Source organism: Tachysurus vachellii, chromosome 4 (genome assembly GCF_030014155.1).
Source record: "Tachysurus vachellii isolate PV-2020 chromosome 4, HZAU_Pvac_v1, whole genome shotgun sequence".
In the NCBI taxonomy this organism is placed as follows: Eukaryota; Metazoa; Chordata; class Actinopteri; order Siluriformes; family Bagridae; genus Tachysurus; species Tachysurus vachellii.
The window spans coordinates 4,054,178-4,075,671 of NC_083463.1; the positions used below are offsets into that span (position 1 = coordinate 4,054,178).

The 21,494-nt window shown below is 39.5% G+C and overlaps 2 protein-coding genes across 2 annotated transcripts; both read left to right on the top strand.

Annotated features, from left to right (window-relative positions):
- Positions 1–1,899: 1,899 nt before the first annotated feature.
- On the top strand, positions 1,900–5,891 carry phospho2 (phosphatase, orphan 2). Its single transcript, XM_060867442.1, has 2 exons — positions 1,900–1,987; positions 4,620–5,891. The coding sequence occupies exon 2, from the start codon at positions 4,626–4,628 to the stop codon at positions 5,367–5,369; it is 744 nt and encodes a 247-aa protein (XP_060723425.1). The 5' UTR covers positions 1,900–1,987; positions 4,620–4,625; the 3' UTR covers positions 5,370–5,891.
- A 2,648-nt stretch (positions 5,892–8,539) lies between these two features.
- Positions 8,540–18,559, top strand: ssb (small RNA binding exonuclease protection factor La). Its single transcript, XM_060867443.1, has 12 exons — positions 8,540–8,650; positions 10,364–10,422; positions 10,514–10,617; positions 10,782–10,956; positions 12,008–12,115; positions 14,717–14,820; positions 15,400–15,471; positions 15,783–15,825; positions 16,226–16,363; positions 16,461–16,653; positions 16,957–17,088; positions 17,206–18,559. The coding sequence occupies exons 2-12, from the start codon at positions 10,366–10,368 to the stop codon at positions 17,295–17,297; spliced, it is 1,218 nt and encodes a 405-aa protein (XP_060723426.1). The 5' UTR covers positions 8,540–8,650; positions 10,364–10,365; the 3' UTR covers positions 17,298–18,559.
- The last annotated feature ends 2,935 nt before the right edge of the window (positions 18,560–21,494 follow it).

The following is a 21,494-nucleotide window of genomic DNA, read 5'->3' on the forward strand; positions in this document are numbered from 1 at the left end:
ATCCTGCCTTGATGCCCAATGACGCCTGAGATAGGCACAGGCTCCCCGTGACCCGAGGTAGTTCGGATAAGATTTGGCCACGTGCTTCTGTTTATGTTCTGTGTCACATGTCTGCCTCGTCTCTTCCTTCCCGCCTCTGCACACCTGTTCCCTATGTGTTTAATTGTCATGTGTATTTAACCGGTATCCTTGTCGTCATCTGTCTTTCTATGACGTCGTGTTGTGTCTGGTATATTCCAGATGATATAGTTCACGATTCATCCTGAAAGTTAGCTCTTTGTTAAAAAGTATTTGTTTGTTGCAATTTTTCCCAATATACATATTACATATGAATGTTCCAATATATGACACTAGGGTGACTAGTATGTTTTCTGTAAATAGATCTTATATTGTATGATTATTTATTTATTTTCTTATATCTAAACCTTCTGAAGGAAATAATGGACATGACATTTTCTTCTAAACTCCTCGTGACCAACCAAAACAGTAAAAGAAAAAAAAACTTCTTCAAACTGTTTCCCATAATATGTATTTCTTAAAACAGTCATTTTGGAAAATTATTATTCATTTTTATTAGATTTTCTAAATTGTATACTTGTTAGGAGAAAAGATGTGTGTTGGTTTAGGGCCCAAAAAATGAAGGCATTGTCTATAAAACTTTGACAGTTTCCTTGGTAGTTCCCTAACAAAGCTGCATTTTAATAAAAACTCTAAAATTAGATTTGCTTTTTTGTTTTGCTTTGTTGCTTGTTAGTTTGTTGTTTGTTTAAACGCTTAAACAAGATTAAACAAGAGTTTAAACAAACAACGAAATTCTGAAAGGCACTTAGTCCTCCTTTTTCTCGAATACTACTTATTTTTTATTTTTAAATTACGATTTATTTATCCGTATATTGTTAAATATCTTGGATTATATTTCAAGATATTTCAAGATTTTGGACCTCCACTGAGACGAGGCTGACTCTGTGAGGATCCTGGGGCATCTAGTGATCTATCAGCTCCAGTTAGACTCTGCGATACTAAAGAGGAGACGCAACTATGTGGTCTTTGAGGACAACAACCTCCTCATCAATACAACATTTATCAGACTGTATATTTATAATCACACCTCCCAGTGTCACCCTTATGAGGATGAGGTTCTCCTTTGACTCTGGTTCCTCTCAAGGTTCCTTTACCATCTAAGGGAGTTTTTCCTCCCCGCAGTCACCTCAGTCACTCCAGACTTGCTCATTGGGGATAAATACAAACACATTTAAATATATCTCTAATATTAATCTTAACATTTATTATATTAATATATGTATATTAATATTATTATATTGTATGCTATTGTATTATATTAATATTTATATTATTAATATTATATTCTATTAGTATTTATATTATTCCTTATAATAACCTTTTGTTTTATGTTTATGTTCTGTAAAGCTGCTTTGGGACAATGTCAATTGTTAAATAAATTAATAAATTTGAATTGAATCGAATCGAAACAACAAACAATAAAACAAACCAACAAAAACAATATCTGTGACTGACAAGAGTCGAGTATCATCCAGACCAATCACACAACGCCACTTCATCCGGGTACTTTGGCTGTACACCGGCTAGTTAGTTAGCTAGCAAGCCAGCAAAAAGGTTTAAAATGTTTTTTTTAACTATTCACAATAGGTGTTTATAGGATGTGTCTTTATTAAACAGTGTGTGCACTAACATAACAAACCTATAACCCTTAGATATCGCGTATATATACCGTTTACTTCATGAGGAAATAAATTCTAAATAAAAGGAACCGGGTTAGTCACTTCCGCAGTTCTTTGGTAGACCAATCATCGCGTCGGTACAAATTGAGTGACGTTCTCTTTAGCCAATTACAATATTACGGATTTTTGCCGGTAGCCAATCACAAAGAGGCATGGGGTGAAAATAGCGTTTTGGTTTACAGATTGATGTCAACAAAACTGTCCCTTATTTGTCTTCATCTGAATCGGTAAGAAGTTCAAGTGTAAAGACTTTATTTTACAGTATATTTATATGTTTACGTTAGAATTCTTACATTTAAGGACGTGTTGCTTTAATACAGCCGCTTTATCACTGTGTACGTAACCGGCTGTATAAATGTAGTTATATTTACAGTCGTGTGCAAAAGTTTAGGCACCCCTGACATGATGTACAATTTCCATGATGTACATTTATATAATATTTGGGTGTTTGGATCAGCAATTTCACTTTAATCTATCAAATAACTGAAGGACTCAATATTATTTCGGTAGTGAAACGAGGTTTATTGGATTAATCAGACAGGTGCATAAATTTTGGCACCCCAACAGAAAAATCACATCAATATTTAGTAGAGCCTCCTTTATCAGAAATAACTTCTAGAGCAGAGGTATTCAACTAAAATTTAAAGAGGTCCAGTAAGAGAAAATTTCTTGAAGCGAAGGTCCGGAAGATCATAATGTCTCACTAGTTAGTGTGATATATATTTAAGTAGCCTAGTAGTTGTATCAACATCTGCAAGCAATCAATACCTGACTGTCAAATCAAATAAATTCAGTACAAGTCAAAAACCTTTTGACAATATTTATTGTCACGTAACATAGAACTGAACATATGTATGATTGTAGATATGTATAACGTTCTCTCATTAAATAAATAAAAGTAGGTCTACATTTCAATAAGAGAAAATAAATAAAATGTAAAAATTGTGTATGTTTAAATAAAGTGCTTAACTTTCCCTTTTATATCTCAGTGAGAGAACTGAGGTCTAGCTTGGCTTGGGTTAGGGTTAAACCTGGGCTTGGGTTAGGGTTGTTAGGGTTAGAGTTAAACTTGGGCTTGAATGGAGTCAGGGCCGTTCTCATACACATATGGAGGTGCTCATTAGTGACCCTGGAACCATATTTAGTTTGGATTATGTTCATTGTAGAGAAAGCTGCCTCGGAGTTGTATGTAGAGCCAAACATGGTCAGGATGTATAGGGCTACTTTCCTCAGACCTGGGAAAGTCTCAGGGACGCTGTCTTCAGATTTGAGTGGATATGTTTGTTCAAAACCTTTATGTTTTGTCTCATAATGGCGTTTCACATTGCCACTTTTAAGTGCCACGGTTTCTGAACATATGAGACACACTGGTTTAGTGTGAAGTGGGAAGTGTGAACAGAAATGAATCCTATAGCCTGTAATGAGTGTCTGGATTCTGGATGAATGTATTTTGGACCATTCCTCCTTACAGAACATCTCCAGTTCAGTTAGGTTTGATGGTTGGCGAGCACGGACAGCCCGCTTCAAATCACCCCACAGATGTACAATGATATTCAGGTCTGGGGACTGGGATGGCCATTCCAGAATATTGTACTTGTTCCTCTGCATAAATGCCCCAGTAGATTATGAGCAGTGTTTTGGGTCGTTGTCTTGTTGAAATATCCAGCTCCGGCGTAACTTCAGCTTTGTGACTGATTCCTCAACATTATTCTCAAGAATCTGCTGATATTGAGTGTAATCCATGCGACTCTCAACTTTAACCAGATTCCCAGTACCAGCACTGGCCACACAGCCCCACAGCATGATGGAACCTCCACCAAATTTTACTGTGGGTAGCAAGTGTTTTTCTTGGTATGCTGTGTTCTTTTGCCGCCATGTATAACGCCCCTTGTTATGACCAAATAACTCAATCTTTGTTTCATCACTCCACAGCACCTTATTCCAAAATGAAGCTGGCTTGTCCAAATGTGCGTTTGCAGACCTCAAGCGACTCCGTTTGTGGCGTGTGTGCAGAAAAGGCTTCTTTCACATCAGTCTCCTGTTCAGCTTCACCTTGTGCAAAGTGCGCTGAATTGTTGAACGATGCACAGTGACACCATCTACAGCAAGTTGATGTTGTAGGCATTTGGAGGTGGTCTGTGGGCTGTTTTTGTCCGTTCTCACCCTCCTTCACCTCTCCAATATTTTACGTGGCCTGCCACTTCTGGCCTTAACAAGAACTGTACCTTTGGTCGTCCATTTCCTCACTATGTTCCTCACAGTGGACACTGACAGCTTATATCTCTGCCATAACTTTTTGTAGCCTTCCCCTAAACCATAATGTTAAACAATCTTTGTTTTCAGGTCATTTGAGAGTTGTTTTGAGGCCTCCATGTTGCCACTCTTCAGAGGAGAGTCAAAGAGAACAACAACTTGCAATCAGCCTTAAATACCTTTTCTCATGATTGGATGAACCTGTCTATGAAGTTCAAGGCTTAATGAGCCACCAAACAAATTGTGTGCTCCAATTAATCAGTGCTAAGTGGTTACAGGTTTGCTGATCCAAACACTCAAATATTTATAAATGAAAATCATGGAAATTCTCAGGGGTTCCTAAACTTTTGCATACGACTGTATATAATGAATAAACAAATAAATAAATTACTGGAGTGTTGTTACAGGAAAATAATCAACGATGGAATGGAGTTGCTGTCAAAAGTGGATAATTTTTTAATTATATTTTTTTTTTCATTAGATCACATTAATCAGTTTTGTTAATAAATACCACTTTTATTTTGTATAATAATTTCATTTCATATTGTTTTCCAGCCAGCCGAAATGCCATCTTTTAATATTTAGAGTTCTTTAATATGCTTGCAGGTCGAGATGAAGAAGAAAACCTTAGTGGTGTTTGATTTTGATCACACGTTGGTGGACAACAACAGTGACATGTGGGTGATCCAATGCACACCTGAGCAGAGCTTACCTGCCTGGCTTGAGAATTCATACCAGAGAGGGCGCTGGACCGAGTACATGGGTCGAGTGTTCACTTACATCGGAGAGCAATCTATCCGTCCGGACGCAGTACGCGAGGTCATGCAGACGATCCCGTTCACAGATGGAATGATCGAGCTGCTGAAGTTTATCTATCAAAACAAGAGCCACATTGATTGTATTATAGTCTCTGATTCTAACACACTGTTCATAGACTGGATTTTAGAAGCTGGCGGCATGAAGTGCGCCGTCGATATAGTCTTCTCAAACCCGGCCAGCGTGAACCAACGTGGGTACATCGAAGTCGGGGGCTTTCATTCGCACTCCTGTGAGCGCTGTCCTGTTAACATGTGCAAGCAGAAAGTGTTAACTGATTTTAGAGCCAGACAGGCAGATGTTGGGGTCCATTACCACACCGTGTGTTATGTAGGGGATGGGTCGAATGATTTCTGTCCTATTAAGGCTTTAAATGAGGGGGATATCGCAATGCCAAGAAAGGGGTACAGTCTGGAAAAACTGCTGGCCAAAAGCAGGAGTGAAAGTAATGCTCCTAAAGTGCAGGTCATCCCCTGGAACAGCGGGACTGACATACTAAACCAGCTAAAAATCATCCAGCAACAGGCTGAACTATTATAAAACAGTAATGATGGGCTGCCGCAAAAACACAGCAAAGAAAGATAAGGATAAGAAGCATTTAAATAGCCTCACATAGTCTGATGAATAAAGTCTGAAATGTTTACACCTTCATTTATGCTTTTATTATCTGTTTTTATTTGAAGTGCTGAGCCGTGGGCTGTGGATGTCAAACTTCTCTGACAATTCTGCAGTGTAAAGGAAACTTTTACCACGAAACATTTTAAATATGCTTATACAAGTTTAGTGATTCTGGTGCTTGAATTGTTGCTTTATTACAGCACTTTATAACCATCACAGATGTAAAGCTGTAACTTTACGACAACTTTAGGACAGAGGAGTTTACTCTTAACACACTGATGTTAATGTTGTCATTTGTAGGATCTTTCTTTAGAAACTGTATGAAATTTAATATGATTGTTTTTGTTTTATCACCATGTATAATAAAGAGAATATATAGTATCATGATTAACTTTAATAAAATGAGAAATAAAATCTATAACACTTGTTGAAATTGACACATCACATTTTTGTAATATGTTTTTTTTAATAGATTTTAATAATATTCTGTATACTGACTAAATTATGGTCTTCTACATACTGAACCATTTGTTAAATAATTTATGATTACCAATTATAATAAAGCTTTTATAATCAAATTATGAATTGAAGTGTGTAAGTTAACTGCACAACACATTTTAACACTGCATAATACAGTAATACACTGCACAAAACAACAATAATAATAACCATAAAATAATAATAATCATCATCATAATAACCATAATAAAAACAATAATAATAACAATAATACTCATAATAATAATAACAATAATAATAATCATTATAATAATCATCATCATCCTCATCATTATAAGTGAAAGGCATTATAAGTTTCTTCATTAATGAGCAAATGTTGTACAGATGTCACAGTGCTGAATAAATACTGCAGCCTAAACCTGGAATCACTGTTCACCTCCCACTGAAGCAAACAAAGACCTGGCTGACGACCTCAACACCTTCTACTGCAGGTTTGAGAAAAACATCTTCACACCTCCCATCCAACCCAGCCCACTGACTGACATCACACCCCTGGGAACCCCATTATCAACTCCTCCCAGCAACCAAGTTGCACTCACAATTTGTGAAGAGGATGTGAATCGGCTCTTTCAGAGACAGAAGACAAGGAAAGCCCCCGGCCCAGACGATGTCGCCCCCTCCTGTCTCAAAGCATGTGCTGATCAACTGGCTCCTATCTTCACCCATACTGTATCTTCAACAGATCACTGGAGCTGTGTGAAGTCCCCTCCTGCTTTAAACTCTCCACAATCATTCCGGTCTTCAAGAAACCCTCCATCACTGGACTGAATGACTACAGGCCTGTCGCTCTGACATCTGTTGTCATGAAGACCTTTGAACAGCTGGTATTGGCCAACCTAAAGACTGTAACAGAACAGATGCTGGATCCCCTACAGTTCGCTTACCGTGCAAACAGATCAGTGGATGACGCAGTCAACATTGGACTGCACTACATTCTGCAACACCTGGACTGCCCAGGGACATAAACCCCGGATTCTGTTTGTTGACTTCAGTTCAGCTTTTAATACTATAATTCCGGAAATTCTCCACTCCAAACTCCTCAGGCTCACTATACCCCCTTCCATCTGTCAGTGGATCACCAGCTTCCTGACAGGCAAGAAATAACAGGTGAGACTGGGAGGTGTTACCTCTAGCATTCGGACAATCAGCACTGGCGCTCCACAGGGATGTGTCCTCTCCCCACTGCTATTCTCCCTCTACACTAATGACTGCACTTCAAATGACCAAACTGTTAAACTCCTGAAATTTACAGATGATGCTACGCTCATTGGTCTCATCCAAGATGGCGATGAGTCTGCATACCGGCAGGACGTGGAGCAGCTGGTGCAGTCAGAACAGCCTAGAGCTAAACACCCTCAAAACTGTGGAGATGATAGTGGACTTTAGGAAAGACCCCTCAACACTACAAAAGCATACAAATACAAATTTTTGTACAAAAGCATAATATTGTTATTTGCACTCCCACACTTTATGTACATAACTGATCGTTCATATTCTATATTCATATTTAATACTCATACTGTCTATATTGTATCTCATCGTCTGCATTGTCTTGTATAGTATAGTGTTATTTATGTCTGTACTTTTGAGAGTCACAAACAGCTGGAACCAAATTCCTTGTGTGTGTCAACACAATAATCCTGATTCGGATTCTGATAATAATAATAATAATAATAATAATAATAATAATAAAAACAACAACAACAACAATAATAATAATAATAATAATAATAAGAAGAAGAAGAAGAAGAAGAAGAAGAAGAATCATTATACTAATAACAATCTTCTTTCGGCTTTTCCCTTCAGGGGTCGCCACAGCGAATCATTTCTCTCCACCTATCCCTATCTTCTGCATCCTCAACACTTGCACCCACTAGCTTCATATCCTCATTAATTACATCCATATACCTCCTCTTTGGCCTTCCTCTTTGCCTCATGCCTGGCAGCTCCATGTCCAACATTCTCCTACCAATATACTCACTCTCCCTCCTCTGAACATGTCCAAACCATCTTAATCAAAGCCTCCCTAACTTTGTCCCCCAAATGTCCAACTTGAGCTGTCCCTCTGATGTACTCGTTCCTAATCATGTCCAATCTTGTCACTCCCAAAGAGAACCTCAACATCTTCAGCTCGGCTACCTCTAGCTCTGACTCCTGTCTCTTCTTCAGTGACACTGTCTCTAAACCATACAGCACGGCCGGTCTCACCACTGTCCTGTACACCTTCCCCTTGATGCTCGCTGATATTTTCCTATCACACAGAACTCCTGACCCCTTTCTCCACCCATTCCTACCTGCCTGCACTTGCTTCTTTACCTCTTTCCCACTCTCTCCAATAATAATAACAGCAACAATAACAACAACAATAATAATAATAATATATAAATATCATACTATATAATACTATATTAAAATTATATATTTAATAATATATTTATATTTAATATTCATTTTACATTACATTTGAAATATTTATCGAATTGTTCTTGATAAGGATTGAATCCTGCTGCGTTTTTTCATACATTCGGCCATTTTTGTAGTCTTTCTGTAACCTTCGACTCCACTTCCCATGATTCCTCGATAAATGACGCAACGCGCATGCGCACTTAAGAAAAGCGTGTGTCAAACGTGAGCGAGGTAGAGCTGCAGTTCATCCCAACGGCGGTAGATATTCAGGCACGAAAGTAAGTCATTTATCACCAAGATATGTTTGTTTTTTAAATAAATTGTTTATATTTAGACTTATGCCCATGCGCGTGCAGTATGACGTGAGGTTTTCTATCCATGTGGATTAAACGTAGTCAATCAGACACCAGACAAGAATCCAGCGTGTCCTCGTTTATATTTCCGTTATTCAGATATAATTCTAACGACTTTCACGTTTCTGAGGACTTTTTTTCTCCAGTACTTTTTGGTTTGTAACCAAATCTCGTCGGTGTTGCTGAGTTCTCGCGAGACTTGGATTCAAACATGGCGGACATGTAGTGCACGCGCGCCACATGTGTACATGTGTTTATACCCTTAAGTGTGTTTAGGTGAATAATTCACTGTTAATATGAACACATAATAAGTCGTTTGTTTCCATGATAAACTTTGTTATATAGGCTTGTTTATCATCAGTAGTGGAAAGCTTTTATAACTGTATGTAAATGAGGAGGAAATAAACCAAATTGTACACAAAGTTTCTTCAGTTCTTTAGAAACATCTGATTAAAATGCACTTTTACTTATTTATGTTTAATATGTTTAACGGAAAGAACTAAATATGATTGATTTCTTATGTTTTTTAAATGATCCTCTGATGTAAAATGTCTTGGAAGGAAATTATGCAGCTGTTAATTAAAAAAGGTCATTAATGTTGTGTCTTTAACTGTAATGATCTATTTTAGTGCTGTAGTAGTAATAATAATAATAATAATAATAATAATAAACCCATTCCAAGTGCAAGTGTGAAGTCGTGGCCTAATGGAAGAGACCCAGACACTGTTCCAGCATGACAATGCCCATGTGAACAAACCATGCAGCTCCATGAAGACATGGTCTGTTGAAGAACTTTAGTGTCCTGATCAGAGCCCCGGACTCAGACTCAACCCCACTGAATATCTTTGGGATGAACTGGAACTGGAGTTTCCTTAACATCCCAACATCAGCATCTGATCTCACTAATGCTCTTGTGGAACAAGAGAATAACCCCTGAATGCTCACAGCTATGTTCCACTATCTAGTGAAAAGCTTCTGAGAAGAGAAGAGTGGAGCTTATGATAACTGTAAAGGGGAATAAATCTGGAATGAGATGTTCAGTGAGCACATGTTATGGATATGATGGTCAGGTGTCATCATACTTGTGTACATACGGTGTATAACAGATGATAGGTGAAATATTTACCCTATAACCCCTGCAGGAAATGTGGATTTGTATTCTTCAGTCTACAGACACCACAAAAAGAACATTAGGCTAATTTTAATAATCTCCTGCTGAAGCCAAAAACAACAATATAACAAGTCCTTTGTAGAGCACTTTTAACAATGGACATTGAAGTCGTGGCCTAATGGTTAGAGAGTTTGACTCCTAACCATAAGGTTGTGGGTTCGAATCTCGGCCCGGCAATACCACGACTGAGGTGCCCTTGAGCAAGGCACCGAACCTCCCCCCATCTGCTCCCCGGGCGCCGCAGCATAAATGGCTGCTCACTGCTCCGTGTGTTCACGGTGTGTGTGTGCGCTTTGGATGGGTTAAATGCAGAGAACGAATTCTGAGTATGGGTCACTGTACTTAGCCGTATGTCACGTCACTGTTGATTAATTTTCTCTATACAAACTCTTCTCTTTATTTGTATAGCAGATGTTCTTTCTTTAAACGTGGACGTATTTTAATACCGTTTTTTATTTTTCGATTAGGGATGGCTGAAGAGCAAGAAATGTCTCCCCTGGAAAAGAAAGTGGCTGAACAGATCGAGGTGAGAGAGACACTGACACCGTGAGACACTGTCTCACTTTAAAATGTGTATATAGGTGTTAAATTGTTTGTTTTTTTCTCTTCCTTTTCAGTATTATTTCGGAGACCACAATCTCCCTCGAGACAGGTTTTTAAAGGAGCAGATCCAGCTGGATGATGGCTGGGTTACTCTGGAGACCATGCTTAAGTTTAACAGGTACAAAAGCTCAAAGGGGCAAACGGGATTATATCGTCTTGTATTTATCTTGAGAGATTTCAATCCTGCCCTGATGATTATGGGTAAAGAGATTTATTTTGCCTTATGTTTGGCTCGAGGAGTTTCCGCTGTTGTGTCGTTCTCACACGTGTTTGTCTCCGCAGGCTAAAGAATTTGACCTCAGATGCTGCGGTTATCGTCGAATCTCTGCGGAAATCGAAAACGGGGCTGTTGGAGATCAGTGAGGATCAAACAAAGATCAGACGGAGCCTGAGCAAGCCTCTGCCCGAGTACACTGATGAGTATAAAGATGCCCTCAAACACAAATCTATATACATGGTGAGTGACTTGTGATCCCCAGACCACACTTTCTTCACTGAGACTCACTCGTCTTCATCTTAAAGCGCACACACACAATGAGAGAGATTTAACAAATCTCTGCTGCTTAAAGGTGGGGTCTCCGATGTTTGAGAAATGCTTCAGAAATCTGCGTTGGGACGACAAAAAAAAAACAAAAATCAAAACAAAGGTGTTGCCAATGAGCAGAAAGGGGCGTGTCTTGTCCATATGGGCGGAGAAGGTGTTCAGTGTGCATGTGTGACATTAGCAGAAAGCGGTTTTAACATTGACACGGAGGATAAAAAAGAAAGAAAGTGAAGAAAGGCTTACGATAAGGTAAGAAGTAGGACGTGTTAATATAGGATCAGCTTTCCAGCGCTGGAGAGAACTGAAGGAGCAGGAAGTTGGGCACATATTCACAGATTGGAGTTTCCCGAGTCAATAACTCCTGAGCTAAACGCTGTTACTAGCAAAACACAGTTGTAGCTGCGTCATTTGTGTAGTAACAGCGTTTAGCTCAGCCGCATATTGACAAGACACGCCCCTTTCTGCTCATTGGCTACATGTTTGTTTTGATTTTTGTTTTGTTTGTCGTCCCGACTCAGTTTTCTGAAGCATTTCTCAAACATCGGAGACCCCACCTTTAAAGAGCTAATGAGTTATTTCTACGCACGTCTGCGTCTACACACATCACTCTGTACTTCTGCCATTTAGGACACAGATATTTATCTATCATGGCACCAATATAACGTGACCTGGTAGATATGAGAAACGTGTAAACGAATATATTACACATCAGAACATTTATGAATCATTCATATGATAAGGTGTTTGATGTCACTGCTGGAAAATCCAAGTTAATGTAGTCAATTGCTCCAATTCTGGCATTAACATCATAGCTAATTAAATTGTGCACACCTCGGGTACGATGTTTAACCCGACACGTAACCTTATAAATCGATAAATCGAAACCTGTTCTGTTAAATACATACATATGGTAACAAATATGCCACTGTTTATCAGCTAATAAACAGATAACATTCTCCCACAGAAAGGCTTCCCTTTGGATACAACACTAGATGAAATTAAAGACTGGCTCGCTGATAAAGGACATGTGGAGAACATTCAGATGAGGAAAGGGCCACAGAAAACATTCAAGGTAAGACTGCTGCTTTTACACAAGAAAAAACTAGAGGCGTGTGTGTGTGTGTTTCACTGAGGTTTTTTTTTTTTTTTTTGATCGACACTAATACGATTCTCAGAATCATGCCCCGCTGAAGCCCCTCCCCTTCCTTGCGCTACTCGTCGACTTGGTCTGACAAAGTTACAGTGAAGACGAATCAGTGATCAGGGAACGTAGGTTTAATGACACGGATTAGGTGCGATATACGAACTGACTTTCTTAAGACACAAGGCCTTTTACACCTGGTCACGTCATGTGTTTTCTGTGATCAAATAGCTATCCGATGGTAAAAAGACCAGGTCTAAATGCCCTCGGAGACGGATATAGCAATGTGTCTGAGCCATGTTAAGTTCATTCATTCATTCATTCATTCATCTTCTACCGCTTATCCGAACTACCTCTCGGGTCACGGGGAGCCTGTGCCTATCTCAGCCGTCATCGGGCATCAAGGCAGGATGCACCCTGGACGGAGTGCCAACCCATCACAGGGCACACACACACTCTCATTCACTCACGCAATCACACACTAGGGACAATTTTTCCAGAGATGCCAATCAACCTGCCATGCAAGTCTTTGGACCGGGGGAGGAAACCGGAGTACCTGGAGGAAACCCCCGATGTACGGGGAGAACATGCAAACTCCACACACACAAGGTGGAGGCGGGAATCGAACCCCGACCCTGGAGGTGTGAGGTGAACGTGCTAACCACTAAGCCACCGTGACCCCGCCATGTTAAGTTATAGTTAAATTCTCAAATCCGATTGGTCAGGAGCTCCGACAGTCCCGGCTGCAAGGCAAGTCAGCTTTTTAATCAGGATGTTGATTCTGTAGGAATCCGAATCAGATTTATTGGCCAAGTGTGTTGATGTTTACACACACAAGGTATTTGGTTCCAGCAGTTTGTGACTCAAAAGTACACTATACTATGCTAAGACAATGCAGATGATGGGATACAGTATAGACAGTATGAGTATTAAATATGAATATAGAATATGATCAGTTATGTACATAGTGTGAGTGCAAATAACAATATTGTGCAATATTATGCTTTTGTACAATATACAGCAGCAGTAGTGTGTGTAATATATACAGATGATGTGATGACTGACAGTTCTGATAATGCAGTACAGGGAATATGAAGCAGGGAATATAATTATGGTGAGTTGTTAATCAGGGTGATTGTCTGGGGAAAGAAACTGTTCCTGTGTCTGTTAGTTTTAGTAAGTAAAGACTAATAATGACTAATGACTAATTCACACAGACTTGTATGGTAGAGGCTTCTATATGTATATTTAGAGTTTAGCAATAAAAAGTATAAAAGGAGGCTCTAGTGTCGGTGCTTATTAACACTAAATGGTGAACCTTTCGTTGTTTGCCGTTGTCAGCACGTCGAGCTGCATAATGGATTCATTTTTGCAGACATTTAATAACCTACAAACTGATATAACTTTTTACTTTAATACATTTGAATGTATAACAAGTGGAACATTTTTGTAACATAAAAAGAATAAAACTCTTTTCAAGGCAAACAATGAATTAGGGCTGGGTGATAAAAAGATAACGATATGTATCGCGATAGACTCGTGATCGATATCAATAAAAAGTGTTCGATAAAACGTTTGATATTTTTTATTCTTCGTCGGAAGAAAACCGAGGTCACGAAGCAAGTTTGGTTGCATTAACAAAGGCACTCAATCTCTGGTAACCTAGCAACGTAGGGAGTGACACGCTAACAGCCAATCATGTAAGAGTATTAAGTTTGGTTGCACCATATCGTCGTCTCGTGCTTGTCTGCTGGATTCCTCTTCAGTAACCGGCGACTGATGAGCGGAAAATGAGCCGCAGCGAGCAAGGAAATTGTAAATAAAAGAGGAAAAGTCAGCTCGCCAGTACGGCAGTTTTTTGGATATTATATTATGTCGTCTGCAAATTATTCAAGACCGTCGTCCCCGCTAAGACTGGTAATACCACGAACTTGATTTACCACCTTAGCCGCGCTCACCCTTTGGAGCACAGCCGTATTCACCAACAACATCTGTAGCTGCAACACCGCACATGCAGCAGATCTGTCTTAATAACTGAGGGGATTACGATCAGAGGAAGGTTAAGTTTAAAATAAAAATGTTTAAATGTAATATATTTTTCTCCTGGTCCTCATTTTAAATGGGTCATAATATCAATAATTATCGATATCGACCGAAATGAAACACTGATATCGTGATACAGTTTTCAGCCGTATCGCTCAGCCCTATAATGAATTATATTTTTTCCGCACTCATACATTCAGAATAAATAAATAAATCGCTAAAAGCAGTGATCTTGTGTGTATACAGTTCTGTATGGGTTTGGCTCTGGTTTGGATGTGGATCTGCTCAGGGTTTTGTGTTTGGATGGAAAAACTCCACAAATCCTCCACAGTACTTGTGACGTTTACGGAAGCTTGTTTATGGAATTATGGAATGTTTTTTTTTTTTTTTCTTTTAAATAATGGGAATTTTTGAGTGCTTCATCAAATCTTTATTTTGTTAGTTCAGATGTATTTCAGTGTGTTTTTGTATTTGACTTGTTCATTGCAGGGCTCCATCTTTGCAGTCTTGGAGTCAGATGAAGCAGCGAAGACCTTCGTGGCAAGAGACGACGTTAAACAGTTTAAAGGAAACGACATGATTGTCCTCATCAAGTAAGTCACGATTAAGGTTTGTGTGCCGCATGAACGTGTCTGCCGCAGAGCACACGATGTTCAAGCAGTGCCTAGATTAGGCTTAGTGATGGCACAAGGCTTAGTGATGTGCTGGTGCCGTGACCCGAGAGCATAAAGTATATAGTCTCAATGCATTTCCTCTGTTTTATCTACTGATGTCAGTTCTCTGTAGCTGTTTAAGCTGAATTTTATTTTTCTCCAATTATATTTCACTACTAACTCAAAAACAGTGTCTTCTTATTGGCTCTTATTTTTCTCTATTAATGTATGATGTTTTAAATTTCGCCGTAGTTGTTTGATTAGATAAATCTTACATTTTTATAAGTATTTGTTCATCACATAAATCTGACCCTATTTTCTTTAAGCATATCATAAACGTCTGATTATTCGTCATATAACGTCATTATTCTTCAATTTAGAAATAAAGTGTAAATATTTATTGCCCACATGGCTTCATTAGATTTAATGTCGTAATGCTGCATTGAGCGACGGCTCGTTTATGTTCCTTCTGAGGGTTTGATGGAAGGCGTCGTTTAACCTTTGACCCTCTTCGTCTAGGGACGACTACTTTGCTAAGAAAGCGGAGGAGAGGAAGCAGGGCCGCGCAGACGCCAAGGCCAAAGCCAAGAGGTGAGGAAACGCAGCACAACACCGTATATTAGGGACAGGTTTGTCTCCTGATGTCCTCCAGTGACCATCACTCTAGATGCCGTCTGTAGTTTTACTCGCATCATCAGTCGTAGGAGAGACTTGAGTCACTGAAGGGGAAAGGAGGAGGGGCTGTGACGACATCTGACCTGTCGCCTCACAAGCCTTGGTCATTGAGCCAATAGAAACAAAGATGGCGAATTTTTTTGTAGACAACAGGATTTAGTCTCGCCCACGTCAGTGATGCAGTTTTTACATCTTTCAGTTTTCTCATGGAACCCTTTTGATTTCAGTGAAAAAGAAGAGAAGCAGAAACAGGCTGAGAAGGAGGAGATGGTGAGTTTCTTTTTATTCATCACACACACACACACACACACACACACACACACTCTAGTTCTAACACTTTACATTTACGGCATTTAGCAGACACCCTTATCCAGAGTGACTTGCAACTGAGGGTTAAGGGCCTTGCTCAGGGGCCCAGCAGTGGCAGCTTGGTGGACCTGGGGTTCGAACCCATGACCTTCCGATCAGAAGCCCAACACCTTAACCACTGAGCTACCACATCCCATCCCCTTTATACTGCTGCTGTAATAAAACAAATTGTGCACTTATCCCACCATCTATATTCAGTCTGTATTCCTCTACACTTGTGTTCTGTAACGATTTATAGTCCTTATAACCTGCCGACTTTGTCACATGGCTCTCTTTAAGGAACTCCCTTTAATGTTTTCAGAAATCTCTGGACGAGCAGAGAGGCTGTGTGCTGAAGTTTTCGGGTGAACTGGACCACGTTTCTCGAGAGGATTTCCACCAGATCTTTGCCGAGCACGCTCAGATCAAATGGATCGACTTCACCAGAGGAGCTAAAGAGGTGAGACCTGATTTTACCTCAATGAATGTACATACCAGGGGGTAAAAAGATCTCCAAGTGGTACAGTATTCACTCAGCGTGCTCTTCCTGTACTCAGGGCACCATCCTGTTCCGCTCAGATGCTAAAGAAGCCCTGCAGAAGGCTCAGGAAGCAGCCGGAGGCTCCGAGCTGAAGATTAAAGATAAAGACGTTCAGTGGGAGGTGCTGGAGGGCGACGTCGAGCTGGAGGTTCTGAAGAAGATCCTGGAGAGCCAGCAGGAATCGCTCAACAAACGCAAAGGAGGAAGAGGTGTCGTGCTCAACCCGATAAACTCACTCCTTACACAACTAACGATCAGCTAGAGCTCTGGAACGTGTGACGAGAGGAATCTAGTGTAGCTAAAGAAGAAGAATCAGTACAGCCTTCACCTCTAAAGGGTTACATGCAATATGCTCAGTGGAAATCTTTAAATTGAGCTACTATGAATGTAGCAGGTGCTAAGCAGTGATTGGTCAGTCAAGAAACTGGGGCGGGACTTATTTGGATCATTCAGTCAGAGTATGAAGGAAGTATTGCTCTCAAACTCACACGTGTTCTCGTTTTGACACGCAGGAGGTCACAGGGGACGCGGCCGAGGCCGGGGCGGCCGCAGGGACAGAGGAGGACGAGAGCAGACGCGGTTCCACGGCAAGAAGACTAAATTTGATAGCGACGAAGAAGAGGGTGACGACGCCGAGGACGCAGGTAAGAAGGAGATGGTCTGGTGGTGCAGATCTGGAGAGTTCTGCATTAAAGTGCGGTTTGTACAACAAATCTTGTGTACACTTCATTAATCTCTGCATCTTTCTTCTGATCATACAGAGCCAGCGGCGAAGAAGCGAACCTTGGAGTCTAACGGCAAAGACGCCGGTACTCCAGCCACCAAGCAAGCGAAAGTAGAGAACGGCTCATAAACGCACGGCTGCTTTAACGCGTATTGTAAATATTCCCCACAGTTACAATCAGATCTGTCAGAAACGTGTCCACTGTGCCTGCTCACCCGCAGCTTCCAGTCTTTACGCTCGACTCGCACCTGAATGAGCGATACGGCGAAACGCGTTTCGTGTCGAATTTTGAGAAGGATTACTGGCACACATCCTTATTTCAGCTCTTTGTATTGAATCAGCCGATCGCGAACCTGATCGATCACACGACGTTTAGCTGTAATTAACCTTTGTAGCTTGTGCTTAAGAGGGAATATTAACCTTTACAAATGTTTAACATCAGTCCACTTGCTGTTTGTGTCGTTTTCCACTCAACATCCTGCACAGTCCAGATTGTCTAAGTGTCTGATGAAGGTGAATTAAGCGGACAGTGAGGTGTCGATGACGAAGCGTTGGGTGAAGGTTCAGAGCACATACCAGATAAACGTAACTCACTAATGTTAACGACTTCCTGTAAGTGTGTCACGTTACTTTTTTTGACTATTGTTTTTGTTTTCTAATTACTTGGTTGATGTGATCAGGTTTGTGATTGGCTGATACAATGTTAAGTCCCGCCCTTTTTGTCATCTCAGCAAAATCAGGACGCCGATAAGCGTGTTTGGGTTTCATTTTTATCTGTGTAGCTTCATAACGGTTCGTAACACCACATTATTGTGTTTAAACTGTTCCTGATCTTACAGGACTTTGGGTTTGTTGTCCCTAATGATGAAGACTGTAACATTTCTGTAATATAACCCCACAAAGCGATGATCAGCACCACACATGTGATATGTCCCGTGTTTCTCCAGACGGAAAGCACAGGGACCTTCATGGATCCTGCTAACTGGACCTCAGAACCGTTCTGTTCCCTTCTGAACTGGAAAGCCTTGTAGAAAAGCATCTCCTGACTATACCTTGGATTTCAGTCTCATATATTCATTCACGATAATCACAGACCTTAGAAACCGGTGTAAAAGTTGGCGTCATAAGCCGTACCTTATCTGCTACTAAGGGTTTTTATTTTCCCTTTGTCAAGACGACCAAAATAATCTTTTTCTTTTTAATTGGGTTATTATTTTGTGACTGAAGCCTCTTATTCCAAAGTGCCATTTTTAATTCACTTTGTTTTCTTTAAACCGACTCCGAGCATTTCAACAAGAGGCACTCTGACGTTTTTTTGACTACTTTGGTTTTCATGTGTGAACTTTAGCTCATTTCATATTTTGAATTTGAATAAAAATGAAAAACTTTAAGTCGAGTCTGTTGTTTTAAATTTTTTTGTGTAGTTGCCCAGCCGTGTATCCGTCTGTGTGGTGTGTGTCGTGGTGTTCAACTACTGATCGGAAGGTCAATGGTTCGAATCCCAGGTCCACCAAGTTGTCACTGCAGGGCCCCTGAGCAAGGCCCTTAACCCTCAATTGCTCAAATGTGAGTCACTCTGGATAAGAGTGTCTGGTAAATGTAAATATGTATATATTTCCCCCTCCCTCCCACGCACACTCGTTTTGCCTCTTGACTCTACCGAGCCGTTTTTGTTAAGCGTTGCTATGTCCTGGTTTTCCTGTTATGAGGCACAGAGGCATTGTTCAGCTTCTGATTGGTTGTCTGTTGTTCAGCAACTAGCCGTAACACAAAGACCTCATTGTTTCAGGTTGTACACCTTTGTCACCATGATGCGGAGTTAACACTACAGCTCTGGAGTTACAGCTCTGTAAACATTTTATAAAGCGAATAGATGTTGGGGGCGTGGCTATACAATGACTGACAGTATGCAAATCCAAATGTAAACCTGGAGTGGAAGACTTTTTTTTTTTTTTTTTTTTTTTTTTTTTTAAAGATACTTAATGCATGTTTTCTGAGACAGTAGCTTGATTTACTATTTTCTATAACTTTCCATACTTTTCCACATTGTTTGTACACAAGTTTGTCATGAGAGAAAATCTAAAAGTAAATTTCCCAAATTAGTTTTCCATCCTGTAGTGTTGACTTTAATGAGTCGAGTGTGTACTCGTCCATCCTGGGCACTAGATGGCGATGTTGCTCCACTTGTCCTTATGTTAATCAACTCAATATCACCTTGTGAAAATAGTGTGTTACACTCCAGCACTGTAACACTGTTCCTCATAACAGGATGCAGTTTGCTTCTAATGATTAGTGATGATCCTGTACACCTGTTATCACCTGGCTTCATTTTCACTCGTGCGATGGTTTAATCCACAGAAATACGGAGTCCTGTCTTTTCAATATAAAATGATTTTAAACAAGAATAAATAAAATTCTATAGATGCATATCATTTTATTTATTATTTATTTAATTATTTTGACTGTAATATCACAGTTTACATGTTTTTTTTTTTTTAAGTGTTATGGTCGTTTTATCTATAAAATGCGATCAACAAAAAGTAATAAATAGAAGTAAAAGAAAATTCTGTTTATTAAATATTTTCTATGGTAAAATAAATAAATAGTACAGTCGATCGTGATCATAATGATTTTTTCATTCAAAATCAAAGTCCATTTAAAATCAAAATGTGAAAAATTTAGGTGAAAAATATGAAATGTATTAAATTCAAACTGCACTCAAAATCCCTGTATTTACATTGTAGGATGAAGTACAGCATTATTTACTCAGCAAGTTTGTTACTTAACATATATTTAATTAGGAGGAAAAAAAAGAATAAATAAAAGGAGAAAAAAAATAACGAGAAAAATACAATAAGAGAAGAGAGCATGTGGTTTCAGACTGTGTGCAAAAGTAAACACCCCCCTTCTTTCAAACAGATCATGGCTGTCATCCTCACGCTGTCCTTTTTATATCACACTCGAAGCTGAACATATTGTGACGTTTGGCCTCGTTTTGTTTTTTTTCATCCTCAATTCGGTGCCATTTCCACTTCCCTTCTAGCTCTCAGGATTCTGCTGGAACCTCCTCTTTCATGTATGCTGCCGAAATGGAAATAGGTTCACGTAACACGAGCGTCAAAGCTAGCTCATATCATAGTTCCTGCCTGCTGGGATTTGCTCTGCTAAATGAATAAATGTAAATGTGGTCTAAGACATTAAATACAAGAGAGTTACAAAAATCAAAGGCTTCGAATATTAATGAAAAGGCAAACTCAGACCTGACTTGGTGATTTAACAGTAATAGAGGTGGAGGAATGGATGTAGGTCGTGTGTGTGTGTGTGTGTGTGTAGAGATAGCAAGAGAAAAAGGAAAGCTGATGTCCTCTGTTGTAGGTCATCCATTTTCAAGAAACTCTCTAGTTTTTTTCAGGCTGACGTTGTGACGCCGCTCCTGCTTCTAAAGAACAATTTATTCATGGAGGTGAGAATGAGCTCAAACATTACATACAGATTTAAAACAAACAGATATAAAGCTTCCCTCCGCATTCATGGGCTTCATTCTTCATCTCTGGTTTTCACATGATTATTTTTTCCTCTCATTATTCATAACACTCTCTGGTGTTTATAACAGGTTATAATCACACCCTCCAGTGTCACCCAAATGAGGATGAGGTTCACTTTTGTGTCTGGTTCCTCTCAAGGTTTCTTCCTCTTCCATCCAAGGGAGTTTTTCCTCACCACAGTCACCTCAGACTTGTTCATTAGGGATAAATACAAACACATTTTAATAGAAGTCTAATATTAATCTTGAACTTTTTGTACTATATCTCTTATGTTCTGTAAAGCTGCTTTGAGACAATGTCCATTGTTGTTTCTTCCTCCAGAGTTTAGATGGTGGCGTATTATATAAACACACACTGTTTTAATCCCTGAGGACAAATCTCTACAGGACCCGCAGAATTTTATAGGTGCCGTTTGGTTTTTAAGAGGTGTATTATTATTATTATTATTATTATTATTATTATTATTATTATTATTATTTTGACCGCCGTATTAATCTGTGTTACGTATTATATAGTATATGAAAAACATTAACATATTAGAACAAAGGTTTTAATATAAACCTGTCAGTTTTATAGAAATCTAATCAACTCTATCTGACCAATTAGAATCAAGCAATCGAGATGGATGTTTAAAAACAATGGTTTAAGTGAAGAAGCTGACCAGCAGATTCAGGTCCTGTTAATGCCGATTTGATCGCTCTTAACATGACACAAAACTGATCCAGGTGCATGCTGGGTAAGAAAGACGGACAGATTTACAGAGTTTAACAGAGGAGTCGTT